Here is a 25900-nt window from a genome sequence, read left to right on the forward strand (position 1 = left end):
CTACTACTACTACTACTACTACTACTACTACTACTACTACTATATATACTATATATATATATATATATATATATATATATATATATATATATATATATATATATATATATATATATATATATATATATATATATATATATATATATATATATATATATATATATATATATATATATATATATATATATATATATATATATAGATATAATATTTATATATATATATATATTATATATATATATATATATATATATATATATATATATATATATATATATATATATTTATTTATGTATTTATTTATTTATTTATTTATTTATTTATATAAATATTAGATATATACCTTGAATGGAAAATGTGCTCTGTGTGCAGTTATATGTTACCTGTTAGTAGTTTGCCTCTTGAATATCCTGTTTTTTTGGCAGGGTTGTCATTGAATCATCGCAATTGGACTTGTGTTCAGAATGCGGTGTCGATCTTTCGATCCGGCGGGGCCCTTCAACCGTTTTTATTCAATTGTTGGCTGCATTTAATTATAGCCACCCAATTTGATAACATGATCTTATTCAAGATACAATCGATTTCGGGTTCAAGATATTGATGCACCCGGCCGTGACGACATTAAACAAATATTCAACTATTCATCCTAATTATTAGTGCGATTTCGTGTTCGGCGGTTACCCAAAGTATTGCTTTGCGAATCTAAAAGCATACTTACTAAGAGCTAAACTGTCGACCGACATCCTCTTTTTATTTATACTCCGAAATTCATTCTTCCTAACGCGTCGCGTATCACAATCAACTCTACATTGATAGAGACACTGCTGATGCATAGGAGTGCTTAAGCTTTGATTAATTACAGACGTACTAGCCTACTAACTAATTCATTTCGTGAGACGTCTTTTAGTATAGACACTGCTGATGCAAAGGAGTGCTTAAGCTTTAATTAATCGCGGACGTACGAACCTCGTAACTAATTCATTTGGTGAGGCGTCTTGTAGTATAGACACTGCTGATGCATAAGAGTGCTTAAGTTTTGATTTATTCTGGACGTACGAGCCTTCTAACTAATTCATTTGGTGAGGCGGCTTGCTATAGATTCAAACAGATCCACACTAAAATTTAACTACCAAAATTATTGTGTACAATCCGTATTGGCTGTGGACCCCCTCAAGCGACAGCGTGACCCATCCACAACAGCAGCGGGTGTCCGCTATCCAAAAAAAAAAAAGAACGTCAGGGTGCACCCAAGTTGTCCTCAATTTCGTATAGCTCTGCTGTGGCCACAACCAACACATCTCCGACTGCCGAGGCTCGCGTTCGCTCGCATTCGAAGTGTACAGCTAGCCCTCTCTGCTCGCTGTCCGGGAGAACACCCGCACCTGATTTTGCACTCCTACATTTGTTCACCCCGAAAATACCCCCTCTTCCCCTTTAAAATGCCCCTTTCTCGACCAGAAATTGACGGATTGTTGACTGGCCTATTCTTTCAGGCGGAGCACTTTGTTGTGCAGAGGGATGAGCGATTCTCGATGGCCCACACTGCGGGACGTCCAAGAGAACACGTGTGAGCATGCGACGCTGTGAGCGACTGTCAGTAGCCGATGTCTCGTATCATATATGCACGCATGCCAGGACTCACCCACCCAAGGTGCGGGTGCAATCGATACTTTGGGGCATATGCTTGGAATGGGGGTCTTAAAATGGGGCAAATATAGACCCAGCCACATATATCCCCCCGTTTGTATGTGGCCACACACAACGGAGAGCACAAACAAACTAAGCGAGACAGGGCACGTGCTTGCTAGAGTGCCAAGGCAACGATACAAGACTCTTCCCAATAGAGCCTAGATCATAGTACACACGACTATATCGTACACACTCTACCCTTGGGAATGCTAATAAAAAGCTGTTTCGTTAAGAGTTTTATGGTTTTAGGGTTCTGATGCGTGTGGGGTGGTAGGGACAACACATTGGTAGTGACTAGTGGCTTTACCCCGGCCATTCCCATGTGAGAATTCTTATGTAGAAGTATCGAACGAAAGCTGGGTTTTAGGGTCTTAGGGTTTAAGGTTCACGAACGAGAGCCGGCAATCTATATCCTCACAAATGCACCACTACACACAATACACAAAAGTTAACCCATCCATGCGAACCTATACACGTGCACGCTAAAAACACAGGCTCGTCTGTATACACTCACGCCTGTCTACGCTAAAGCACCCGCACGTCTGCGCCCACTCACGCCTGCCCCTTGCACACACCTGAGTACACCGACACCTCTCCGCTTCAGCGCAGCGTAGACACTCTTCTCCCACTCCACATCCAGACTGGCCGTGCTTTCGTCCAGGATGGCAATGGCTGGGTTGTGCCACAGCACACGCGCGAGGCACAGACGTTGCTGCTCACCCACAGACAACATCACTTGCCAGTCGGCTATTACGTTCAGACCCCCGACTCGCCGCACAATGCCGGTCAGACCCACCTCACCTGTGTGGTTGTGCATATAAGAGATGAGGTGAATGTGAGTGAGTGAAGGAGTGAGTGAGTGAGTGAGATGGCCCACCTCACCTGTGTGGTTGTGTATATAAGAGATGAGGTGAATGTGAGTGAATGAAGGAGTGAGTGAGTGAGTGAGTGAGTTAGTGTGATGCGGGTAGGGGTGATAGCATGAAGATCTCAGTGTGCCGAGAAAAGAGAACTTGCCATCGAACGGGCTGTGGTGTGTGAATTGTACACCGCTTAGACACAGATAAGCGATTGTGGAGAAGGAATAGATTGACTTACGTGTGCGCAACACACAGAATCAGAGGCTATCTCATATGAAGGCCCAATTAAAGACCACTGTAACTAATAATCTGCGAGCACAGACAAACGTAGCTTCATCGAATAGGCTGTTGCCCATGTCGGGGTAGCGGTGGTCTTCACCTGCACTCCACTGCACAAACACACAGCAAATGAGCACACACACTTCTACACACAGCTAATGTGCAGACATACTTCTACACACAGCCATAGACTCACCCAGCACATCGATGAACACATCATCGGAGTCGTTGCACTCGACATTGACATTCGGATACATCATCTGTTGCTTCAGTGTGAGTTCATAGGCCAAATACGGTCGTTGTGGCAAGAAGAAGACGCCGCCCTTCCCATCAGTCAACGCCGGTGGACGGGAGAAGGATCCATTAGAAGCAGGCCACAGCCCTCTGTGTTAGGATTTTAGGGTTAAGCCTGTGGTCTAGGATTTTAGGGTCAAGCCTCTGTTGTAGGGTTTAGGGTTAAGCCTGTGGTCTAGGGTTTTAGGGTTAAGCCTCTGTTCGAAGGAGAGCAACACGGGCTAATCCCAATCAAACTATACTGCTACTACTTCCCATGCGAAACCACTCAACGTAACAACACCCCAGAGCCTTTCGTATGTCACACTTAAGGTACACAGATGTGTTAAAGACACACCTTAGTACACGCAGCAGCGACGTTTTGCCACCCCCAGAAGCACCCATTACCAGCAAGCTATCACCTTGTTTCAGTACGAATGAAAGACTCGTGACCAACACATCTCCAGCGGGTGACGTGATCTGTGGTGAATGCATTGAGATCATGATAGCGTGGCTCAATGTGTGTGTATGTACAGGAGTGTATGTTGTGTATACATGTACACATGTATGCGGATATATGAGAAGTAGGTATGGGTGGGTGATCTGGAAACGTACCGGGATTGGTTGGAAATGTAATACTAGCTACGCATGAAAATACAACACATATAAAATACATTTACATACACATGCAACACATATAACATACATTTACATACACATACAACACATATAACATACATTTACATACACATACAACACATATAACATACATTTACATACACATACATTAATAATATATAATAGAAGTGCATAACGATGGTTTATTCAGATACTTCTAGCTGCATATAAATATACCTAACACATATCACATACACATGCAGAATACACGTGTCAGACATACATGTACCCACACCTCACCATGACACACACATTGTGTAACTACACGCACCCACCCACCTGTAACTTATCGGTCTGCAACTCCTGAGCATCAGAGACAGAGAATGAGCTCGTATTCAGCAGTGCTTCGTCCCTGGACCCACCCGCAGACGATTGGTGTCCGTTGCTGCGCTTCTCCTTCTCGGCTAAGAGTGCCTTGTGCAGCTCAGACACACGCATGACAAAGGCTACGAAGTCCGAGGTTTGTGTGGACATCTACGCCGGGGGGTGGGGTGGGTGAGAGGTAATATGGGTGAGTGTGTGTGAGTATATGGGAAGTGTTCTGTTGATAGGGAGTGAGAGTGAGTGAGAGTGGTAGAGTGAGAGTGTGCGTGAGCGTGTAAGAGTACCTGGAAAGTGTTCTGTTGATAGGGAGTGAGAGTGAGTGAGTGTGAGGACGTGGAAATTATTCTGATGGTAGGATGATCATCGTGTACGCGCATACAGCTTTTCAACATCGGAAGCGAAGGTATATCTGCAGGCCATGTACCTTCACGTACTCATACTCAAATACATGCACATACACGTACGTGCACACGGCGAAAGTGATAGCTACGAAATACCTTGCATATGGATGACTCGGAAATTCTGGAGGCACATGTGCACTGTCAGGTAATTGCAGACACTTACGAATCTCAACACTTTGGAACATACATGACACCCAGAAGGTATAGAAGAGGTGTTAGAGGATGACTAGGACCATGCCATATAGATGGGCATATAGTACTACACATTCACGTGTATAATATTTACATACATCAAACCCATACACACACGTTTATATATATATATATATATATATACATATAGACACATGTACACGTATATAAAAACATATATATTTACGTACCTGGATAAGTATCGTAAAGCCAAACAGCAGCGAAATGAAACTTCCGGATGTCTGGGCAATCCACTGCGCACGCTCACTCTCGGGTGTGAAATTCCACGCTAAGCCAGAGAACACGGCAATACCCAGCGAGACATACATGATCAGTGTAGTTAAGTAGCCGAATGCAAACTCAACGGAGTTCAGGTACACCTGTGTGGAGGTAGACGGTATGTTGGGTGTGTGTGTTGTGATGAGAGAGGGCATCGGCAACCATGCCTGTACTTGTGTATGTCTTATATGCAGTGAAATAAACTCGGTTGATGTGCATCGGAATAAACCGGGTCGAGGTGCACGTAAACGTGTTCGTTGTGTGTGTACATGAATCGGCTCGGGCGTTCGTACACAGTCTAGTGGCTTAAAGTACACAGTCTAGTGGCTTAAAGTACACACTCTTGTCACACACACGCCCGTGAATGCACATACATGGGTTAGTATAGGGCTATTACCAACAAAGTGATCTACCATCCTCCTATACACACATGGGTGTGTAGCTAACACACGCATATGTAGATACTTGCACATGTATGCCTATGCAGCTACATACGTGAGTGAAAAGCAATCAATATATAAACACACACAAACACACACATATATATATATATACATACATATACATACACACACACACACATATATATATATACCCATACAATATACCATGTGACGATAGACCGTGTCCATACCTGGCGAGTGATGATCTTTTTGGTGTTGTCCACACAGTGGTCGAGCGTCTTCTTCACAGAGTTGCGCTCGTGACCGCCTGTGCCAAGGAATGCGATGTCTTCTGCGCGTGTACGCACCGTCACATGCAAAAACCGGAACAGCGCTTCAAATCTAGTGACACACACGTGAGTTGATGATGAGAATAGTGCAGAGGTTCTGGTCTACTTACGCAGCACTAGTTGACCATCTATTTTTCCATCTGTCTTACCTTATATGCATGTACACGGATGTGCACGTCTTGTGTAGATAAAAATAGACAACCGAGCATACACAACACTGTGTTTGCTAACACACACACACACATATATATATATATATATATATACATGCCGCTAGGTAAGTGCGCACACACAGTGCTATGTGTAAATTCCTGAATACCCCCCCCTTCCCTTACACAGACACATACCGTTCTTGACGGAACACCCAGGGAGCCACAACATTAATCAGCAGCACACTGAACACCGCCATGAGAGCAGACCATCCATAAGCCATCACCAGCCCATACCAGCCCGCTCTCTGAGCTGTTTGGACTGAGTACCACAGGATGTTACCAAACCCCTCGTACAGACCACCCGACCCAGCCGAGCCTCCTGCAAGGGACAGGCGACGATGGGGGGGGGAAGAGGAAGGGTTAGGAAGACACGACACGACAAGAGAGAGAGGGAGAAAGATAGATAGAAAGAGAGAGAGAGGGAGAGAGATAGATAGAAAGAGAGAGAGAGGGAGAGAGATAAATAGAGAGAGAGACAGGGGGCGATGAGAGTGAAGTGCGAACGGATATGAATAAGATACGAAGAAAGCGTACGAGTGCAATAAGGTGTGAAGGCTACGATACTGTCTGCGAGGGATGACGGGATCTATAAATATAAACAAAACACAAAAAAACAACGAATCACACTTGAACAGTACCCAATATCTTGGAAAACTCGGTAGTCACGCCCTTGATGTCGGTCACAATACGCTGATCAGGGTTGTCCACCTGAAAGGGGGCGCAGAGTTAAACGTAGTAGTGATAGTCAGCGTTAAACGTAGTAGTAATAGCCAGAGTTAAACGTAGTAGTGATAGTCAGCGTTAAACGTTGTAGTAAAAGTCAGAGTTAAGCGTAGTAGTGATAGTCAGCGTTAAACGTAGTAATGATAGTCAGCGTTAAACGTAGTTGTGATTGTCGGCGTTAAACGCAGTAGTAATAGTCAGAGTTAAACGTAGTAGTGATGGTCAGCGTTAAACGTAGTAGTAATAGTCAGAGTTAAACATAGTAGTAATAGTATGAGTGCACGCACACCCATCGCACAGACGCTGAATTCAGCTGTATCATGAGCGTACACAAAAGCATCTCAGAGTCGTTTGTTGCATTGTCTGGTCTGTATGTACGCGTTTGATGGAAGTATCACACTAACGGTGACCGAACAGATAGACCCACAACACCACACACTCGTGGCAATACACAGTGGCACTCATGGCAAGTCCTAAGTTTTTTTTGGTTTGTGGGCCCTGGTGCACAATTACTAGGACAAATGTTGCCATAGATAGTTCATAATACAAATAAGTTACATCCAGATGACAGAGATATATACAAGTGGTGCTGTAGACGCGGGTCAACAACAAACACACAGAATGCCACAGATATCGGACAGACATCTCAATTGCACCCATCAGCGTTATCTTGATATATTGAATAGATACGGTATACATAGGGTAGTCACTAACCCACAAACGCCACAGATATCGACAAAAACGCCATAGATATCGAGAGAGAAAACGCCATAGATATCGACAAAAACGCCATAGATACCGGCAAGCAGGCCACTTACCCCGGCAGCGTTGATCTGGATGGTGTAGTAGCGTAGGTCAGTCATGTATAGCTCGTGTATGGTGGTGGTGATTGAGTTTCGCCACTCATTGCTGATCCATGAGGTGATGAACTGACGGAAGACCTGCGGTCAAACGAATAGTCTGGATGAGTCGGATTTGGTTTACAAGGTCAGACGTATTGGCATATGATTGGGATGTGGGGTAGGTACTGGGGTGTAACAGATAAATGATGTGCTGCGCGTACGGCATTTGTCCACAGTCAGGTGTATTGGCATATGATTGGGATGTGGGCTGAGTACAGTGGTGTCGTCAACGACTGAACTGCTTGGCATATGACACTTGTCGGATATGTCGGATCTGTCTACAACGTCAGACACTGACCCTACTCAGTGAGCTAGGTTACTCGAATAGCGAACCAACTACAAGCTCATCCTGGTCAAATTCACAGGCGACCCTCTGTGTGTGCGGACAAAAAGAGTCCCAAAACTTCGGCAGCAGGTGCATATACACCCTGGACGCACCTTGATGACCGAGATTAAGGACACCCAACCCAAGAGCACAGTGCATCGGTAGATAAAATCGTCCAGGTCATCGTTGATCAAGGCGGTATAGATGTATCCGGGCGCCAGCATTACGTAGTAACCTGCACGTGAACACAGAGGGGCAGACCCGTGTGAGACATTAAGTGCATTCTGCATACACATACACACACACATACATACACGCACATACACAGCATACAGTACAACACACACATACACAGCATACAGTACAACCCAACACACACACAGCACATCCCGACGCAAACAGCTCTGTCCCGTTTCTTTCAGGCATGTACTCACATGCATGCAGGTGTCGTGGATGTGTAAATGCTCCCAACCCTAAAACCCTTACCCCCCCCCCGCCTGATACAGCCAGCTGCACTTCACGTACACCCTAGTTTTGCATGCCCATGAATTTATATATATATATATATATACATATATATATATAAGAATATAACAATAATAATATATATATATATATATCTAACATAGGAATGCACTGAAATTTGGAGCAAACGGTATACCATCTTCATGGCATACATGCATACGCCCACCTGGGCATCCAACTACGCATATGCTATGACTTGCTAGACAGAGATCTTATTTACTACTTAAAAATTGACTATTCGTGCGTATGAAAGGAACGAGTGGATACCGCATTACAATACTACTACAGCACATACTGTGTTAGTTCGCATTCTGATATATATATTCGTTGTATTGCCCACATAAACCTGCATCTCGGCATGTGCACACGCACTTGCACTTTGCTTTTCACACACCCATACACACACCCACACACAGTACATACCAACCCAAATGTACGCCGCAACTGTCACAGGCAGCGTCAGAAACAGCATCCACTCGCGCCAGGAGGTGAGTGCGAGCTGAGACAGATGCCACAGACTCTTGAAGAACCCAACATTCAGCTTAGACAGCAGCACCCCCTCAGGCTCATAGCCCCACCCCTCAGCACCGTACCTACCATCTGCACGCTGGGAGTGTGTGGGGTCAGGCGGGCGGAGATGAGTGAGGTGGTGCATGCGTGTTGGGAGGAGGGTAGAGAAGTCTTAGAGGTACTATGTGGATGTGCGCATGCTTGTGTTTTGCGGATATATGTACATACATACATACACACACATATATATATATATGTATGTATGTATGTACTTGTCTATGTGGGGTGTATGTAAGTTTTTAAGATTGTGTTTTTAACTGGGCACACACACCTACACGTACACAAATGTAGGCTGGTACAGTTAAGTGTCTGGCCAGAAGGAAATAGAGGATGGCGGACAACAAATACATATACGCAGAGATACAGATTGACAGATGTGAATGCAGAAGCGTAAGCTTGATATGTGTGACTGTGTTTGAGTGCGCTTGTTATGTAAACATATGTATAGCACATTCACCTTGGTGTGAAAACACAGGCGGGTGATATAAACACTCCTGCGTTGGATTTGTATTGTGTACAAGTACGGTTTATGAACATCGATCGATTGGCGCATAGCCCAATCTCGGACATTACGATTGCACATGAGAGATTAATGTACGTGCTCGTTTCATAGCTCCAGACATACGTGTATGTGTCACTACTCATATGTTTTCAGAAGGTATGTACACGTACAGGAAGGCTAGCTTTTTACACACACACACACAAACAAGTGTACATGTATAAAAATATATATGCCCAGATGAACCCACACCAATATGGAAGTACTATACGTATGTGTACATGACAAGTGCATACCACCACAGTCACACATCCACAAGTAAACGCAACAACCTGAGACTTCAACAACTCATGCATGACAGGCAATTGGCTGGATACGCAAAAACCCCAGAACCCTAAAAATAAGAAGCATGCAGTGGTCCCGAATTGTCAACCATGCGAAGCAGCACCACTGTAGGTACAGATACATTGCACCAGCGTTAGAACACACCACGCGACTGTACAGTGTAACCGGCATGGTCAGTCAATGGCCGCTGGGGCCACTGAGTACCTACCTGCTGTATGGCGCCGAAGAACGCAGACTTCTTCGCATCCTCCTGTTCATCAATCGTTCCGTAGGTGTTATCCGTTACCATGGAGATGGAAACGGAATTGTCCATCAAGGCCACATCGCTTTCATCATCATCCTACCCCGTTTTAACGCGAGAATAAACGCACAAGTCATATATGAGAACGCGGTATCAAGAGGAAAACGTTACATATGCAGGGATAGATACTGAAGGCACACAGTGTAGGTACGGAAGTATTCACGTTTAATCTGCAATAGTTTCGAAGTGTACTATGTATTTTCAACAGTGTTGGTATTTAGTTGGCTTTCAAAGCATAAACAAGTTTTTAAAACAAACACCGCTGTATGACGCATACACAGCCGAGCTTCGGTCAGGCAGAGCAATTCAAATGAGAAATGCATGTATTATGTGTATATCGTCATAGTCAATAGTTAGTTTATTCAAACTAACTTTACTAAAAGTAGACACACCACCGGACTCCATAGAGCAGATACTTCAGTACAAACATGAATATACCTATTCGTTGATCATATCCGCGGTATTAAAACTTGGCAAATGACCAAAAGTGTAGACAGTAAGCAACCTTAATTTATATCAAGTGATGATGAGACGTACAAATCATCCAATACTACTCGCGTAAACCTATCTTTGGTCAAAATAGCCCTGAATCTCCACCTTACGAGGGAAGGGGGGGGAGTTCCCGCAACAAACTATATGCAGGAAGTATCTCTTTATATATAATGCAGACATACATACATCCATATATATATATATATATATATAAATTTATCGAATTAAATTTCATATTGAGAAATTTTACCTAACATTACCTAACATTAAACAGTGCACACGATCATTCAAAGAGACTGCGAACATGTAGATACTTATACACTCGCACGACAAGTACGAATCTCTAAGCGAGAACACATATTGCACTCACACATAAGAACCTACTTCAGTGCAAACTTTAAAGCCAGAAGTCACAAACTGAGATCGAAAACCACTCATTCACTTGGATATAAACACAATTACCGATCCTGTTGAGGCCTTCCCAGTGCGTCTGGTATCTGTAACGTCCATGATGTATGTGTGATGAAAGGCTAGTACATAAGTTAAACCGCTTGACTGTTTCTCATTTGTTGATGCGAGAAGTAACGGGGATACTCTCGCGTGCTATATAGACACTATAAAAGAGAGGATTCCAACACAAGGAAGTTAATGGATGTAATCAAGAGTGCCTGTATGAAGTATAATGATCAAACAGTATCTGCACAGTACAAGGTCACGCTCACACTATAACATACATATGTATGCTATATTATTCACATCTAAATACCTTCATACGTACACGTTGATGCTACATATACATACACAAAGCCTCTTCATTCCTATTGAATACACAACGTATCCTGGGGCTGGAAGCTCAGATCGTTAAAAAAAACAATGACCCTCTCTCTCTCTAGAGAGAAGAAATAAAATAACATGCCTGATCGAGCTGTTGTCCGAAGAAGAAAAAAACGGTTCAAAATCAATCATACATATTTGCGGTGAAGTATATTTTAAACGTGTATGGCGCTGCTAAATGCGATAGGAATAGATACCTAGAGTTTCTGGTACCACCGGAATTTCCAGCCGTCGTTTATCGTTGAACTTTTTATCCGTTCAAAAAAAGCGTGTTTGCGTTTTCAATCCTGCAAACGTAATGCATCCTGCATAGGCATCGGAGTATTTTTTTTAGGGGTTTTATTCTAATTAGGGCGGCCATGGGGAGCAAAATGGGCTAAAACATATATACATAAGTAAACACAAATGGTGCTCTGGGAGCCTCTATATTTATATATATTTTTAAACAAAACCCGAAAACACCAAATATAGGCTTCCCATCGGATTGGAGAAACTAGAATACTCTAGATACCCATCTGATTGATTTTCTTTTATGTTGCCTTTTCGAGCATTTCTGAAGCATCAATCACCGCCGCACTACACCAAGATCCCAATGTCGCTGTATTTCTTGCCAAATAGAATCCTGCCGCCACTCTCTCATGGTCAACCATCTAATAAATCTGTTTCTGGAACACTCTGTTTACCTTGTAACCCTATTATTAGTCTCTAGCCCTCTCCGTTCACGATTCACCAGAATATGGCGATCTTTCTATCCTATATGTTTTCTGAAATCACAAGCTGAATGGATCCCATATCACTCCAAATTACCACACAGTAGGAAAGTGGAAACTATGAGTAAACAGGTATGTATATTAACTTGTGTAGCTATTAAGACTAAATATGTATCTGCCAAAATTTCGGAGTATCGGTTATGCCGCTGTGTTTTTATTCCATTGTTCCATATTCAGTACTTAATTTCTAACTTGTGCTGGGTCTTGGAGTTTGGACTATAAAGTTGTCTCAAAAGGCATTTACATATTTTCAAAATATAGCTATTCCTCCTCTATTAGGCGTCTGAAAGTTCCGTGTCGATGACACCCCCCAACATCCTATGTTGTTGTATATATGGATGAGTGGTTTTAAATTTTAAGCAGTGTTCATATTAATCGATGGCGGGGTATACGTCTTTGCGGTACAATTTAGTTTGACATCCGACACATCAATGTCAATTAACAAATGCGACACGGGTTGGATAACAAAGAAGGACATCACTTTGCAGTAGTTTTCAATTGCGACAGCGTGATCTCATTTGGATGTAAGTGGATATGAACACCACACAACCTTTCACATCAATTCCAGGAGCACCCGATTATTGAGGCATTGGGTGAAGTAACCAACCAAAATTAATACTCAATTGTATGCGCCGACTTGAAGGATTTTCTATGATCATATTCTCTTCCAGCTTGAAAAATGGTCTTTGGTTTGATGAATACTCGGCACTTCCGACTCGAATAGGTGTGGTAGAAAATGAAGTAATAATGGACAACTTTCAGAAGGAGAATAATCTATGGCCGATTTGTACAACATACAATCGACTTGGAAGTTTAAACACCAACTCGTATTGAACCGATTTAGAAACGTGCACATAATTTGAGAAACAGTCGAGCGTGTTACATACTAAATATCTCGACCCTTGTTTCTTCACTTAATTTCATGAGATCTTATATATTGTACTTTTACCTGGAGAATACTATATGTTGCTCCTACTGTGATTTGAATCGAAAATATATAGATTCTGCTATGGCTCTCATGCTATTTTTCTTTGAGTTGGTCTTGTTTGCTCGTATTTTGTTAGTAGGCGATGGTAAGTGTCTTTGTCCTGCTTCGAGAAACTTCGTCAATACAATTATCGTTGCAGAACAACGGACGACTCTAGGATATGCTTTTGACTACAGCCTGAAAAAAGGTTGCGCATCTTTCAAAGAACCAATATATGAATTCCGAGCCATCGTGGTTGTTTCTACCAATAATTATTCCGCGCATCAGTAGGAAGTAAACACACATTATGAGCTTATACCAAAAAAAAACTGTCTACAAAAAGCTCATTCGTTTTGCACGTGTGGTTTCATATTTTTCTGCTGCAATATGCTACTTGCAGCTAAGACACGAAATTTCTCCTAACTCTAAACAAACTTTCCGACCATACCTACAAAAACTATAATACCGCACTGGTTGAAACCCGTTCATGATGATAGCTACACTAAGCATAACCATCGTTACGTTCTCCGACTACCAATATATGCTGTTTACGCTTTGGGGTCTGAGTTTCTTTTTCTAAAAGGATTGTGTGCATAGTCATAGCCTGCTAAATTAAATGAGATCAGGCTATGACATAGTGCCGTGTGCACTGATATTATAAATATGCACATGTTTTTCTAACATACTATTATTCTTCTTCTTCATAGCCTTCTTGTTTGATTTCAGAAGGCTATGTCTTCTTTCTATTTGTTATTATTCTAAAAATACACGCATACACGTGCATTAAAATTAAATATATATTATATGTATGTATGTATCCGAGTTGACATATGTACTACAATACGACCGTGTACAGCATAATTAAGTACACTATATTTAGCACCAAAAAAGGATGAAGCCCGGCCTGATGAGGTCCTGTGCTGCATTGCCTCCGAGTGTCAGTGGCCGAGAAACTGATGAATCCCTGACTGTCTGAAATAAGGTGTAACGTGAAGGCCTGAGCTGGACTGAGCCTCTGAGGTCCGAGGAACAGCCGACTCCAGGAACTACTTGACAATATCATTTTTTTAATCAATTTATGGAGAACAAAAATGAAAAGCCAGAGGAAAAAATGGTGGAATATAATCCTATTGGTTATTCAATTAGCAACCGCTTGCGCTCATAATATTCATTGGTCCAATTTAAAACTTGTTTTTTTGCTTTATCATACAGAGATGGTGAAATTTGATGTACAAGTATTACACAGTGAAATTCGATATATAACACACATATGTATGAGTCATATTTATGTATATTGTACAGTATGGAACAGATATAGAACAATAACCAGATGAGTACATTGTCATACAGTTGTTGTGCATCAAACATAGCTCGTATTATAAAGTATACCCCTATCAAAAGTGGACGAGCAACACATCTCATCGAACATAGTACTCCCTACATATAGTGTTGTATATTGCCACTTATTCGAGACCGTGCCACGCACATACGATAGAGGTACTGGCCGACACACCGAACACCGTATTGTTCTTCTTCTAGGAAAAAAAGAGAGAAAGTTAGATGTACCCTTTCACATCCACATAATTTCATAGTATCCTTCCAATTTCGTTCAAACCCAGTCAGAGATAGAGAATGGGGAGATATGCGTTGCCAGACGGCTACTTAGGCAGTTGCATTGAATCCATTGGAAGTATATGGTTCATTATCCTCGGAAATGTGATTGAATGGTTCGAGTTGAGCTCGTTCGGGTTTCTCGCCCCACAATTAGACGAGAATCTCTTCCATGGTAACAGTGCGGCGATGTGGGCAGCCTTTGCGGTGTCGTTCATCGCACGACCTTTGGGAGCCACGTGCTTCGGTTGGATTAGTGATAAGGTAGGTAGAAGACTCAGTGTTGTACTCTCATTGGCTGGTCTAGTCGTGGGCACCGTGGGCCAGGGAATGCTTCCCACGTACACGTGTTGTGGGGATGGGGGAGGTCATACTGGAGTGGTTCTACTGATTATACTCAGGATTGTACTTGGGTTTTGTGTGGGTGGCGAAATAGCTGGAGTAAGCGTATACTTAGCAGAGTACAAGGACCAGTCGGTGTTGGGCACGATGAGTGCCTCCATCAGCGTAGGGGCCAGTCTAGGGTTTGCGTTATCTACAGCCTTGATTAGTGCGCTCTTACACACACTGACAGAGGAGGAGATGATGCTGTGGGGCTGGAGAATACCCTTCCTCATAACAATCGTACCAGGAGCGATCAGTTTAGTGCTCAGGTGGACACACATTAAGGAAACTCATGAGGTGCTGCGAGCGGGTTTTATTTCAGGCCATAACTCTGACGTGGATTTAGATGAAGATGGGAGTCTGAATGATGATCTGTCCCATTGTTCTGGTGATGGTAGCGCGGGCAGTGTTAACAGCGACGACAGACTAATTGAACAAGAAATGACAAAGAAAGAAGTGAAAAAGCTCATGGGATCAGATGTATTAGCATCGCTACAGTATCTTCCAGAGGACATAGAGCGAGATAGGAAGCACCGTATCCACGAAGATGACAGCCTGTATGGTCATCTTTTCCCGTTGTTTGCACTTCTGCGCCACTACCCTGTGCGGTTTATGCTTGGCTTTTTCGGGGTGGCCGCTTGCGCGATGGGGTGGTACATCGGCAGTATATACGTAGTCTCCTACGTACAGAAGTTCCAGAAAGTGTCAAATCAAGATGCAATGCTCATGGGACTGATCAATAGTTCCATGTCAGTGGTGTTCACACCTATCGGCGGGTTCCTTGCAGATGCCATAGGGGTGGGCAAGACACACGTGCTGTCCACGCTACTTCTGTTCCTCATTTGCATCCCCTTCTGGGCCGTGCTGGTGCTGGTAGAAGACAACCGTACCGTATACTTCATAGCCTTCGCTGTCTACGGGGCCATACAAGGGATATGTTGTGCAGTTCCCTTCCTGTACGTAGCAGAGCTGTTCCCCAAGTCTCTGCGTGCGTCTGGGTTCTTATCCTATAACCTGGGCATTGCGATCTTTGGGGGCCTGTCGCCACTCTTGTGCGAAGTACTGGCGCTTCGTATCACATACGGGCCCATGGTATACCAAGCCGGCATTTCTCTGGTGGCGCTGGGCTTCGTAGGGGCTGCACACTACGCGCACGCAGCGGGTGCGTGGAAGCTGCCCAACATACGAATGAACCCCTTTTAACGTAGGCATCATATTTATTGTTTTATTAAACTTACGAAAGTCTGACAGCCTGTACATACCACGGCGCCACATGATCGTGGCTGTACCGAGCTTTTGAGAAGCTTCGAGATGAGAGGAATGTAGATCGAAGAGTGGAAACCCCCTGTTCTAATACGGCAAAACCCAATGACGCTTAACATGGCAAACCCCAGCTGATCGAGAGCCACGCATTGCAGCGATGAAAATAAGATTCTATGAAGAAAAGGAGCGTCGATGGAGATTTGCTGAATGTACACTGTTCAGATAGTGCTTATGAAGCGGAGGGTTTGTTGCACCGTCTCCCAGTACACTAGCAGTACAAGGGCAACACTGTGAGCCATGGCATGCTTGAGGTAGGTAGATTCGCACAGCTGTAGCACACCCAAGGGGACGGGAGTATATAACAGCCCTGATAGTATAGAGACCTTCACAGAGTAGGATTATACTAGGCTGTGAACTCGTATGATGTCGAACAAATATGGGCGAGAGCCACACCGGATTTACCAAGAAGCGTTATCTGGCGCAAAACTGAGCACTTAAGGTTAACCCTAAACTCTAAAACCCGTGGAAGGATATGGGCTCACGGGTATGGGATAGAACACTTTGAGTATATGTATTACAGTACACACATCCAACGCCATCACACTACACGCCAAATAAAGGAATAACTGGCGAACGATTAAAGGCACAACCGTTATAGAATATGTATATATATATATCAACTAATGTGATGTTTACAGTTTAAGGCAGGATGAAAACGACTGTCGTTGTGAATGGCATCTAATGTCTCATGCACACTGCAAACAAGAAGTGATTCTGGCGTTCTATGTAGAGCGTTTAAAGGCCACACTCATATCAACATTAAAGACGCCTGCTATCTAACCATACTGCGAGTCTGCAACACCCCAGCAGATTTCCGCGGGCTACTGTAGTGATAGGTACTAAACGTTTGACGCATGCGTATGCAAATACCTAAAGCACGACTGCGAATATATTATTTAAGGCGGATAAGGCTTTTTATGCATTCGTGCTCTTGCTATTGAAAGCATCTACTGCTGTGCTAGTCCGCTGTTTTTCGTCTCTTGTTTGCGCTGTGCTCCTGTCGTTTCTCCTCCTTGCCCACCGTTCGGAAACTGCAGGGGGGGGGGGGGTATGTGGTGATGAGTCATGCAAGTGTGGCTACAACGAGCTACGCATATGTCAACATATGATACTACCACAAACATAGGCATTCGTATGTTGCAGTGGTGTTTGCGCCACCGCTGTAGTACGAATTACTGGCAATTATATACATCAGAAGCTAAACCCTAAACCAAATGTGTGTATAAATCAATGGGAAAGGCACTGAACCCAGTTGAAAGTGCCGCCGCAGGTACAATAGACACAATAGACACCGTGCTAATGCAAAACTTTCGATCACAAAGATATATCTTGAGGATGTGTATGGTATATGTGTGTATAGAGATAATCGCCTGACAGAAGGCACATGTGCACACGCATTTATGACTCGTGCCCATCCTATGCCGGTCAAAGCGTGTGCAGTGTGGGTGTTCTTATTACATTAATAGGTGCGAATGATGTCCTTGGACATACATACTGCATGAGATTGTGATATTCAGTATAGAAATTGCCATCCATTACAAACCCAAGCCAAGAGGTCTAAGATAAACTAGCTCCATAATAAGACGAACCCAACCCAAACACGTGCCACGCGTATGCGCCACACAATGCACCCGTTATAACATACTGTCTCTTCTTCTCATCTTTCTCCCGCGCAGCGCGTTTCTGTGCGTGTAGGGCCTCTGCCTTCGCCTTCTTCGCCTTTCTCTCGTCTGTGACAGGGCAGAGATAATAAGCGTGGGGTTAGAACTACGAGTACCCATACCGTACTATGCGCTCATGACTATGCATACTCGTACCGGTAGGGAGCCACTTCATAAGCAGGTTGCTTTGGGACAGAACGGGCCCTCCGGCAGACAGATATAGGTGCAGCTGAATCGGCACGCATCCACGCGCAGATACACACAATAGCAAAGGTGCACGCACACGCACGACTACATATGGGAAGCCAAGGATATCATACTAGGATATCATATATACATACTAAGATATCATATATACATAATAGGCATGGTATCGGTTGACTTTCCGGGCTAAGATCACCAACACACACCTGGGATACGGTTCCATGTCTATAATAAAGTGTGAGGTATCTCGTATTTTGTGCTCACAAATACAGACATGCATACATGTCTATACACAGACGCTTATAGCCTTGCACAGACTCTCAACACCGTATACAGTGAATACTGCCGCACAACACACACACACATCAGTAGGCCACACGCTGTATTAAAAGGCTCACATCGCACACTCAAGCATTTAGACGTGCAAGTCATTCCTTTGATCTCAACCTCTCTCCCCTATCCCACCCACCGTATGACACTATGACTCAGATGTACACAGCACGCGTAGCACAAGGCAAGGGATATCACGCACCAGACAGGCAACCACACCAACCACGCACACCACCACAGTCCCCACACTGGTAGATAAACGTACCGTTCTTGCCCTTCTTGGTCAGATTCTTATCGTTGCGTATGGTATTGATCTGCTGCATGAGCTTGTATACGCGTTTCTCCGCCGGCTCCATGACAACTGCATGTGAGATGAACGGATTGGCCTTCTTCTTCTTCAACTGGAGTGGCAATAGGTGATGGGAACACGTAGTATGGATCAGTCTTAAGACTACACATCCTGTATGCGGATGAAGATGGATACGTATCGCATCGTACATCCTTGAAGGGGGTGCCAATGAACCCCATAGCAGAGACAAACGCGTGAGGTGAAGGTAGATACACAGGCACATGCACGTAGACGGTGTGTAGGGCGAGTCTCCTGTCGTCAGTGATTGGCTTGCACTTAGAGAGTCTGAAACAGCCAGTTCATAATACAATCACACGAAGCACACAACCGCCTACAGACAGAGACACATACACAGACATATATATATTTAGACACACACACACGCACACAGACAGACATAGAGAGACACACACAGACACAAACACAGCCACAGAGAGACACACACAGACACAGACACAGACAGACCGTCTGCGAAGACAGTGGTTGCTACATACCGCGTTCTTCTTATTGTTCGCACTCTTCTTGACTAGCAGCTTAGGCTTCGACGCAAAGGGCAGGTCAGCCTGCAATGCCTTGGGGATCTTGAGCGGATTGAACTTGCGCGTCTCTCGCTCGATCTTGGTGTATTCCGAATCCTTATTGACAGGCACGGGAATCTGTGCGTCTCGGCGCATTTGCCCTACCGTGCGCATGATGGGCTGTGTGGAGGTTTACGGATCAGAGGTACAGGAGGGATGGAGTGTGAGCTGCAAGTGAAAAAGACAGGTGATGCGTATAGGTCCAAGGATCAGAGGCAGAGAAGGAATGGAGTGTGGGAAGGGTGAGGATAGAGCGACTATGCTGGAAGGGAACAAGACATGTGATGTGTCTGTACGTGCTACAACAATTGCAGAGCTACTAGTACTAAGGCAATGACGACATTCAGTGAAAGCGTGCGAACATTATCAGTGACACAGACAACTCACACAGACAAGGCGTTACTCGACAGGCAGGCTCAAGCGGATAAGATACATTTGTCCCATCTTTAAGAGATTTATGACTGTGGCTAAGCTGAGGGAAATAATGGTGCAAGGTGCCAGACGGTCCTAATGATAGGTCACAGGTGCAGGTGAACCGAGATATGCCATACACACACTTGCAACAGGATAACACCGTCAAGCGCACAAGCCCAACAGCACGTTTATGGATGGGATAAAGTGTGTCTCTCCCACGCACACGTGAGGACGAACCACACCACAGTACAACATATTACAATAGACACGCCTGTACATACACTACTGGTCATGGGAGTACCAAAGGCATATATGTGTATAAACAAAACTAAACACACGCACACGCACGAGCGTGTGCGTGTGCGTGTGCGACAACACGAGTGCTGTGTTTAATACACACCACAACACAGCAATACATATACACCTGTCTGTGAGCAAATACATACCATGTCTTCTGTCCCGCCCTTCTCCACAGACAGCAACGAAGTCATGGGGTTGTAGTACTTGATCGGCTGCACAGGGTACCAGCATCGCAGGAACACTATGTCGCTCATCAGAATCTTGTCCTCGAAAGTGGCCCTGTACGCTCCCGGGGGCATCCCCTGGCCCTTCATCGCCTTCTTCACACTGCCCCGAATACCACTCACGGTCCGTATACTGGCGCCCAGAAACTTCTGTATCTCTAGGTCGGAGCTGAACATGTCCTTGATAAATGCGGTGTTCTTATATATCTTGGTGGGTGTTCCGGTGAGTTTCAGCTTCTTCACCACCTCGAAGCTCTGGTCCAATTCCAGCACCACACCCGTGGCCGCTATCCTGAACCCGGGTGCATCGCGCGAGGGTTTTTGTATGGCCAAAAATCCGGTGTTCGGGGGCGTGAGCGGTCCCCAAAACAGGGCATTGCAGTGCATGTGGTGAGGGGTGTACTTGAGCAGGCGGTTGCGTTTGTTGTGATCTTGTATACTGTATTGCACGGTGGTCTGGAACCTTCGCCAGCCCATACTGATAATCAGTGGATCGTTGTTCTTGAGGATTTTCTTGTGCCACCGGTGCTTCTTCACGCGCGTGTGTACAAACCCCAGGTTCTCTTCGTTGCTAAGCAACGCCCCCATAATCAACGGATAGCAGGGGTTGAAGTTCTGCACAAACTGGTACGGTATCTTCACCAGCTCTACGCGCACATACATCCCCGGCCTGTAACCTTCAAACTGCACCCGCACCTCATCGCTCTCATTCGCAAACTCAGCCCTGTTCAGAGCGCTCTGCTCGGCGATGCCCTTCTTCATCTCGTCAAAGAACTCTGTGTTGTCTTTGGTATCGTACTCCTTGTCAAACATGGCCTTCTTCTTCTTCTTAATCTCTTCCAGACGGCGCATTTTGGCGGTTTTGCTGAGTTCACTCACCCGATCGCCCGTTTCCATGGCACTCCCGTCGTCAAGGACAACGTCACCGTCTTCATCGTCTGAGCAATGTACAGCCATTGTATGTATTGTTGAGTGACTTAATATAATGATACATACAAGCCGGAAACAATATCCAACAACCCCCCTCCCCTCCCATCCACACACACACACCCTCACCTGCATCCTCGTCTCCACTCTCCCCTTCATTGCCCAGCCCATGCCGCACACCCGTCTCAAGATCTTCAAAGTCGCCGAACAGTTCGTCGCCATCCTTCACCTCCATGCCTCGGTCTAACGCGTCCTGTCGGCGTTGCTCCTCGTCGTCTTTCGCTAATTGCGTCTCTGCGTCAACATCCTCCGCCCACGTGCCAGTGACAAAGCGGTTGCGGATGAGCTCCTGCGACGTATGTGTGTGTGTGTGCGGATGGGAGGCGCGGGGGGGGGGGAGGTTTCAGAGCGTGAGTGTGTGCAGGTCTTGAGAAAAAAAATTTAAGTGTGGAGGGATGTTGACTGTCTATAAGTTTGGCTAGGCTCGCCACCTACTTCCAAATATGTGATACTCGGAAATTCGGTAGGTATGGTGATGCCGATACGGGCTCCCTCACACTGCCCCAGACCATACGACGCTTTCAGGGGTTTGAAGGTGCAGAGTCAACGGGACTAGTGCAGGACGGAATAACCGGATGAGAGGCTATGCGTCTACTATCATTGGCTGATCATGACCATAAATTCATATAGGAGTGTTTGCCTACACGTACATCAGCTCAAGCATTAGACAGGCTATCACATGCACAAACAACATATGAGGTATATCACTTGTATGGCGTCTTGTACAACCCAGTTGTTAAGACTCGGCAACGAACGGTTCGCACTACCTTACACACATACATACATATCTATATATACATACATATGGCCTCATATACACATTACTACGTAAGCACATACACTTACATATACATACGTTGAGAATATATATCAACGCCCTGCATACCTGAGCACCTTCCGAGTACCAATCGTGCCTGAACTCTGCGGGTAGCCTGTGTTTTGTGGCGTCAAACATGTTGATTCCACTGTGTCCCGTATCCTTCTTCTTCAGATGGAATATACCACTCTCAGCAACCTCTTCTTGGTCCGCCTTTGCACTCGACTCCGCCTCCTCGTTGTCATGGTTACCGTTCCCCCCTTTGCCGTACACAAGGGTCATGATATTCTTGCTACGCCTAGCTTTAAAGCTCTCCGCGGCCTTGAGCGCCAGGTCCTCCTTCCACCTCAGCGACGGGTGAGTCTCGTCCACACCCACACTCTCCACAGACTCACCCACAGAAGCACCCAACCCCTTCTTCCCTTTCCCCTGGGCCGTGACTGCATGCTTCGTCCCTGTCGCCTGCAGAGCCCCCTCATCAGCACTGTCACTGTCGCCGTCACTGTCACCGCCAGCATCGCTCGCCTCACTCTCCTGCATATCTGAGTCCATCTCCTCACTATCACTGCCGCTGCCACTGCTAGCCTCTTCAGAGCCACTGGCCACTCTGTCTATCTCAGCCACGTACGAGTCTTCGTCTTCGCTCTGGTCGTCGTCCGTTGCGTTCATCTGCCCTTCTCCCATGTCACTATCACTCTCTGCAAACTCCACACTCTCCTCCTCTGTCTCTCCATCCAGCTCCGACACCTTGCCACCGTGCTTGGCCCCCTTTTTGGCACCCCCATTCAGCATATCTGCCCCCTCCTCATCCTCTGCATTGCTGTCGTCCTCCGAGTCACTGCCACTGCCGCCGTCACTGTCACTATCCGCTTCATCGTCAAACACTGCGCGACGCCTTCTGCGGCCATCCACCACTTCACTTCTCTCGGACGGTTGCTTGCGCGTGCTTGCTTTCCCTTGCGCACCCCCTACCCCTTCGTCCTCACTCTCGCCTAGGCCCATATCTTGACCCTCGGCCTTGTCGGTTTGACTCTGCACAAAGTCGCCCGATTTGATCACCGCACCTCCGGAGAAAAACCTTAGACCAGCCGACGTCTGCATCTCATCCAGCCCCTTGGGCATGTCAATCAACGTGTCAACCATTTTAACACCCGGAAGTTCGGTCACATCCTGTGCTGCGTCACCCTCCGACGAACCAATCAGATTCGACTCCTCCGAGACCTTGATTTTTGATTGGTCAGCGGCATCCACCGCATCCCTGTTGCGTATGAAGTTGCCCATGTCGATGTAGGTAGCGTCTTTGTCGTACACTATATCGCCTATATCGGCCATGGGCGCGTACAGCAATCGCTCCTTCTCATCCAGCGTGCGCTTTTTCTTCTGTGTGGGCAGGGGGCATGGATCCGCCAAGAACGACATGTTCTCCATGTACATATCACCCATGCCTGGTATGTGTATCTTGTGGTGTGCCTTGAGGTGCGTGCCTCGCACATAGCCATACACAGCCACCGTCCGGTCGCACTTGGGGTTGACGCGTTTCTCCTCCGGGTTAGTGATGTCTTCCATTCGGTCCGCAAGCACGTATCCGTGCGTGTTGCGCCAGGTCATGGGCCTGAACTTCATGACAGATATGAAACGGGACAGGTTCATGATCTCCGTCTGTGTGTAGCGCTGCCCGATCATACCCGATAGATAGAACAGCTTGGCTCCCTGGTAGATTTCGGTCCAAAACCTGTTTTTGAGGCGTTTCTTGGTTTTGCGGAGCACCTTGTTGTTCTTAAACAGGTCCAGATGGGTCAGCACACCCATAATCCGGGGCATCCCGTGCACTTGGCAGATATTTAGGAACTCGAACGTCTCCATTTCGAAGCCATAACTCGCATCGATCAGCAGAAGCACCAGGTCTGCGACCTTTGCGATGTCGACCATGCTATTTATATCATTGGCGCACTCCATGAATGTCAGGCGCCGTTTCTTACCTACCAAATAGTGAGTGGGCGGGGGGGGACGAGTAAATGATACGCTAGTGAGATGGTGTACTACGGTGGTACAACACAAACATACGAACATCAATATATGCACGAGCGGAAATACAGTGGTCAACACATACAAGGTGATAAACTAACGAGACAGCGAGCTTAGGCATACCCAACACGTTTACAGATATATATATATATAACAGTGTGGCACTTGTGTTGCATATGTAGTATCCGAGCAAGATTGTATGCACGCAAACACTTCTAGGGACAGTCACCACAGCAATGATACAGAGATCCTCACGCAATCACATGTCACGGATAGGCAACACACACACGACTTGTCAACCAAGCGCAGTACACACAGACGACGAATCCCCAACACACACTTGAGATAAAGACATACACAACTAAATGTACTAGAGATGCACTTGATGGGTCAATGCGATTAACACACTAACACACTGGAACATTGACGTGGAGCCCCCTCATCCTAAACATGAGCCAACAAACTCATCCGAAATATACTCATAAGCAGCGGCAGCGTGGACGCTCACCTGGTGCAAAAGCCTTCAGGCTGTGTTAAACATATCCACAGAGAAGGTACGAGTACAACCGACAAGTACACACACACACACACCTCTAACAGGGCTGCCACCATAGCACCTGAAGTGATTGTGACGAGCACATACACCAACAGTACGACTGTGCCGTGGAACAGCCCACACCCAGAAGACTCTGGACACGCACAACCAAGCCACGTATATGATATAACACACCCAGAAGTCTCTGGGCACGCACAGCCAAGCTATGTATATAATATAACACACCCGTCACACACCCGAAATGAGCGCAAAATCACGCACCCGATATGAACGCAAAATTCACACACCCGGAAACACAATTAGGGCCGTGTACCGGAATTAAGTGTAAAGTGCCAATCCGGATAAGAGCCAAAAATTCACACTCCTAAAATAAAAATACAATCAGCCACACCCACTATCGGTGTACTGACACACCCGCGGAAAAAAATTCGTTCCGAAATGATGTAATGTGCCACTCCGGATGAAAGCCAAAACTTCACACACCTAAAATAAAAACACAAACAGCCACACGCACCATCAGAGCACTAACACACACCCGATATCAGCGTGACGGGGCCTTTGATCTCGCCATTGATATTCTGGCGTGTGTAACGCTTGACAAGCGACTTGATAAGTGTTGTCTTGCCCACCTTAGGAGGACCAACAACAGCCACAACATACGGAGGAGGCTCGTCAACGTTCCTGTCAGCCATCACAATGTGATGTTTTTTGGTCTCCAAGTCATTGCGACGTCGGAGATTCTTGTGCGCATTGACGGAGGAGGCGTTGATGAACGCCTGTATAGGGTTGTAGGGATAGGACAGGGTATGCAGGTGAGAATATTATATATATATATATATATATATATGTGTGTGTGTGTGTGTGTGTTGTGTGCATGTATATATATATATATATATATATAATANATATATATATATATATATATATATAGTGTGTGTGTGTTATATATATATTATACTTACTA

The 25900-nt window shown here is 45.3% G+C and overlaps 3 protein-coding genes across 3 annotated transcripts in view; 1 reads left to right on the plus strand and 2 right to left on the minus strand.

The window, feature by feature from the left end:
• Window positions 1-902: 902 nt before the first annotated feature.
• On the minus strand, window positions 903-11475 carry SARC_01009 (hypothetical protein). Its single transcript, XM_014305290.1, has 14 exons — window positions 11065-11475; window positions 10018-10149; window positions 8819-9002; window positions 7984-8105; window positions 7462-7584; window positions 6559-6628; window positions 6056-6239; window positions 5610-5760; window positions 4888-5076; window positions 4059-4253; window positions 3460-3581; window positions 3025-3212; window positions 2265-2490; window positions 903-1542 (listed from the first exon to the last, which is right to left on the minus strand). Exons 1-14 carry the CDS (start codon window positions 11110-11112, stop codon window positions 1482-1484), a joined length of 1995 nt encoding a protein of 664 aa, XP_014160765.1. The 5' UTR covers window positions 11113-11475; the 3' UTR covers window positions 903-1481.
• A 3155-nt stretch (window positions 11476-14630) lies between these two features.
• On the plus strand, window positions 14631-17091 carry SARC_01010 (hypothetical protein). Its single transcript, XM_014305291.1, has one exon. It carries the CDS (start codon window positions 14806-14808, stop codon window positions 16369-16371), a length of 1566 nt encoding a protein of 521 aa, XP_014160766.1. The 5' UTR covers window positions 14631-14805; the 3' UTR covers window positions 16372-17091.
• A 300-nt stretch (window positions 17092-17391) lies between these two features.
• Window positions 17392-25900, minus strand: part of SARC_01011 (hypothetical protein) — a 9502-nt gene continuing 993 nt past the window's right edge. The window contains exons 2-9 of the mRNA XM_014305292.1: window positions 25472-25712; window positions 22425-24334; window positions 21608-21827; window positions 20474-21489; window positions 19530-19733; window positions 18952-19087; window positions 18137-18221; window positions 17392-17522 (exon numbers count right to left, since the gene is read on the minus strand). Of these exons, the coding sequence (XP_014160767.1) occupies window positions 17450-17522; window positions 18137-18221; window positions 18952-19087; window positions 19530-19733; window positions 20474-21489; window positions 21608-21827; window positions 22425-24334; window positions 25472-25712 (3885 nt within the window). The 3' untranslated portion in view covers window positions 17392-17449. The remainder of the gene's footprint in view (window positions 17523-18136; window positions 18222-18951; window positions 19088-19529; window positions 19734-20473; window positions 21490-21607; window positions 21828-22424; window positions 24335-25471; window positions 25713-25900) is intronic.

This window comes from Sphaeroforma arctica (genome assembly GCF_001186125.1).
Source record: "Sphaeroforma arctica JP610 unplaced genomic scaffold supercont1.36, whole genome shotgun sequence".
Classification (NCBI taxonomy): Eukaryota; class Ichthyosporea; order Ichthyophonida; genus Sphaeroforma; species Sphaeroforma arctica.

Coding starts and splice junctions, on each gene's coding strand:
- SARC_01009 (XM_014305290.1), bottom strand. CDS start 11,112: ATGGACGTTACAGATACCAGACGCACTGGGAAGGCCTCAACAGGATCG. Junction 6,240..6,558: donor CGAGTTTTCCAAGATATTGG/GTACTGTTCAAG, acceptor TGTCCCTTGCAG/GAGGCTCGGCTGGGTCGGGT. Junction 4,254..4,887: donor GCTTTACGATACTTATCCAG/GTACGTAAATAT, acceptor CCCCCGGCGTAG/ATGTCCACACAAACCTCGGA.
- SARC_01010 (XM_014305291.1), top strand. CDS start 14,806: ATGGGGAGATATGCGTTGCCAGACGGCTACTTAGGCAGTTGCATTGAA.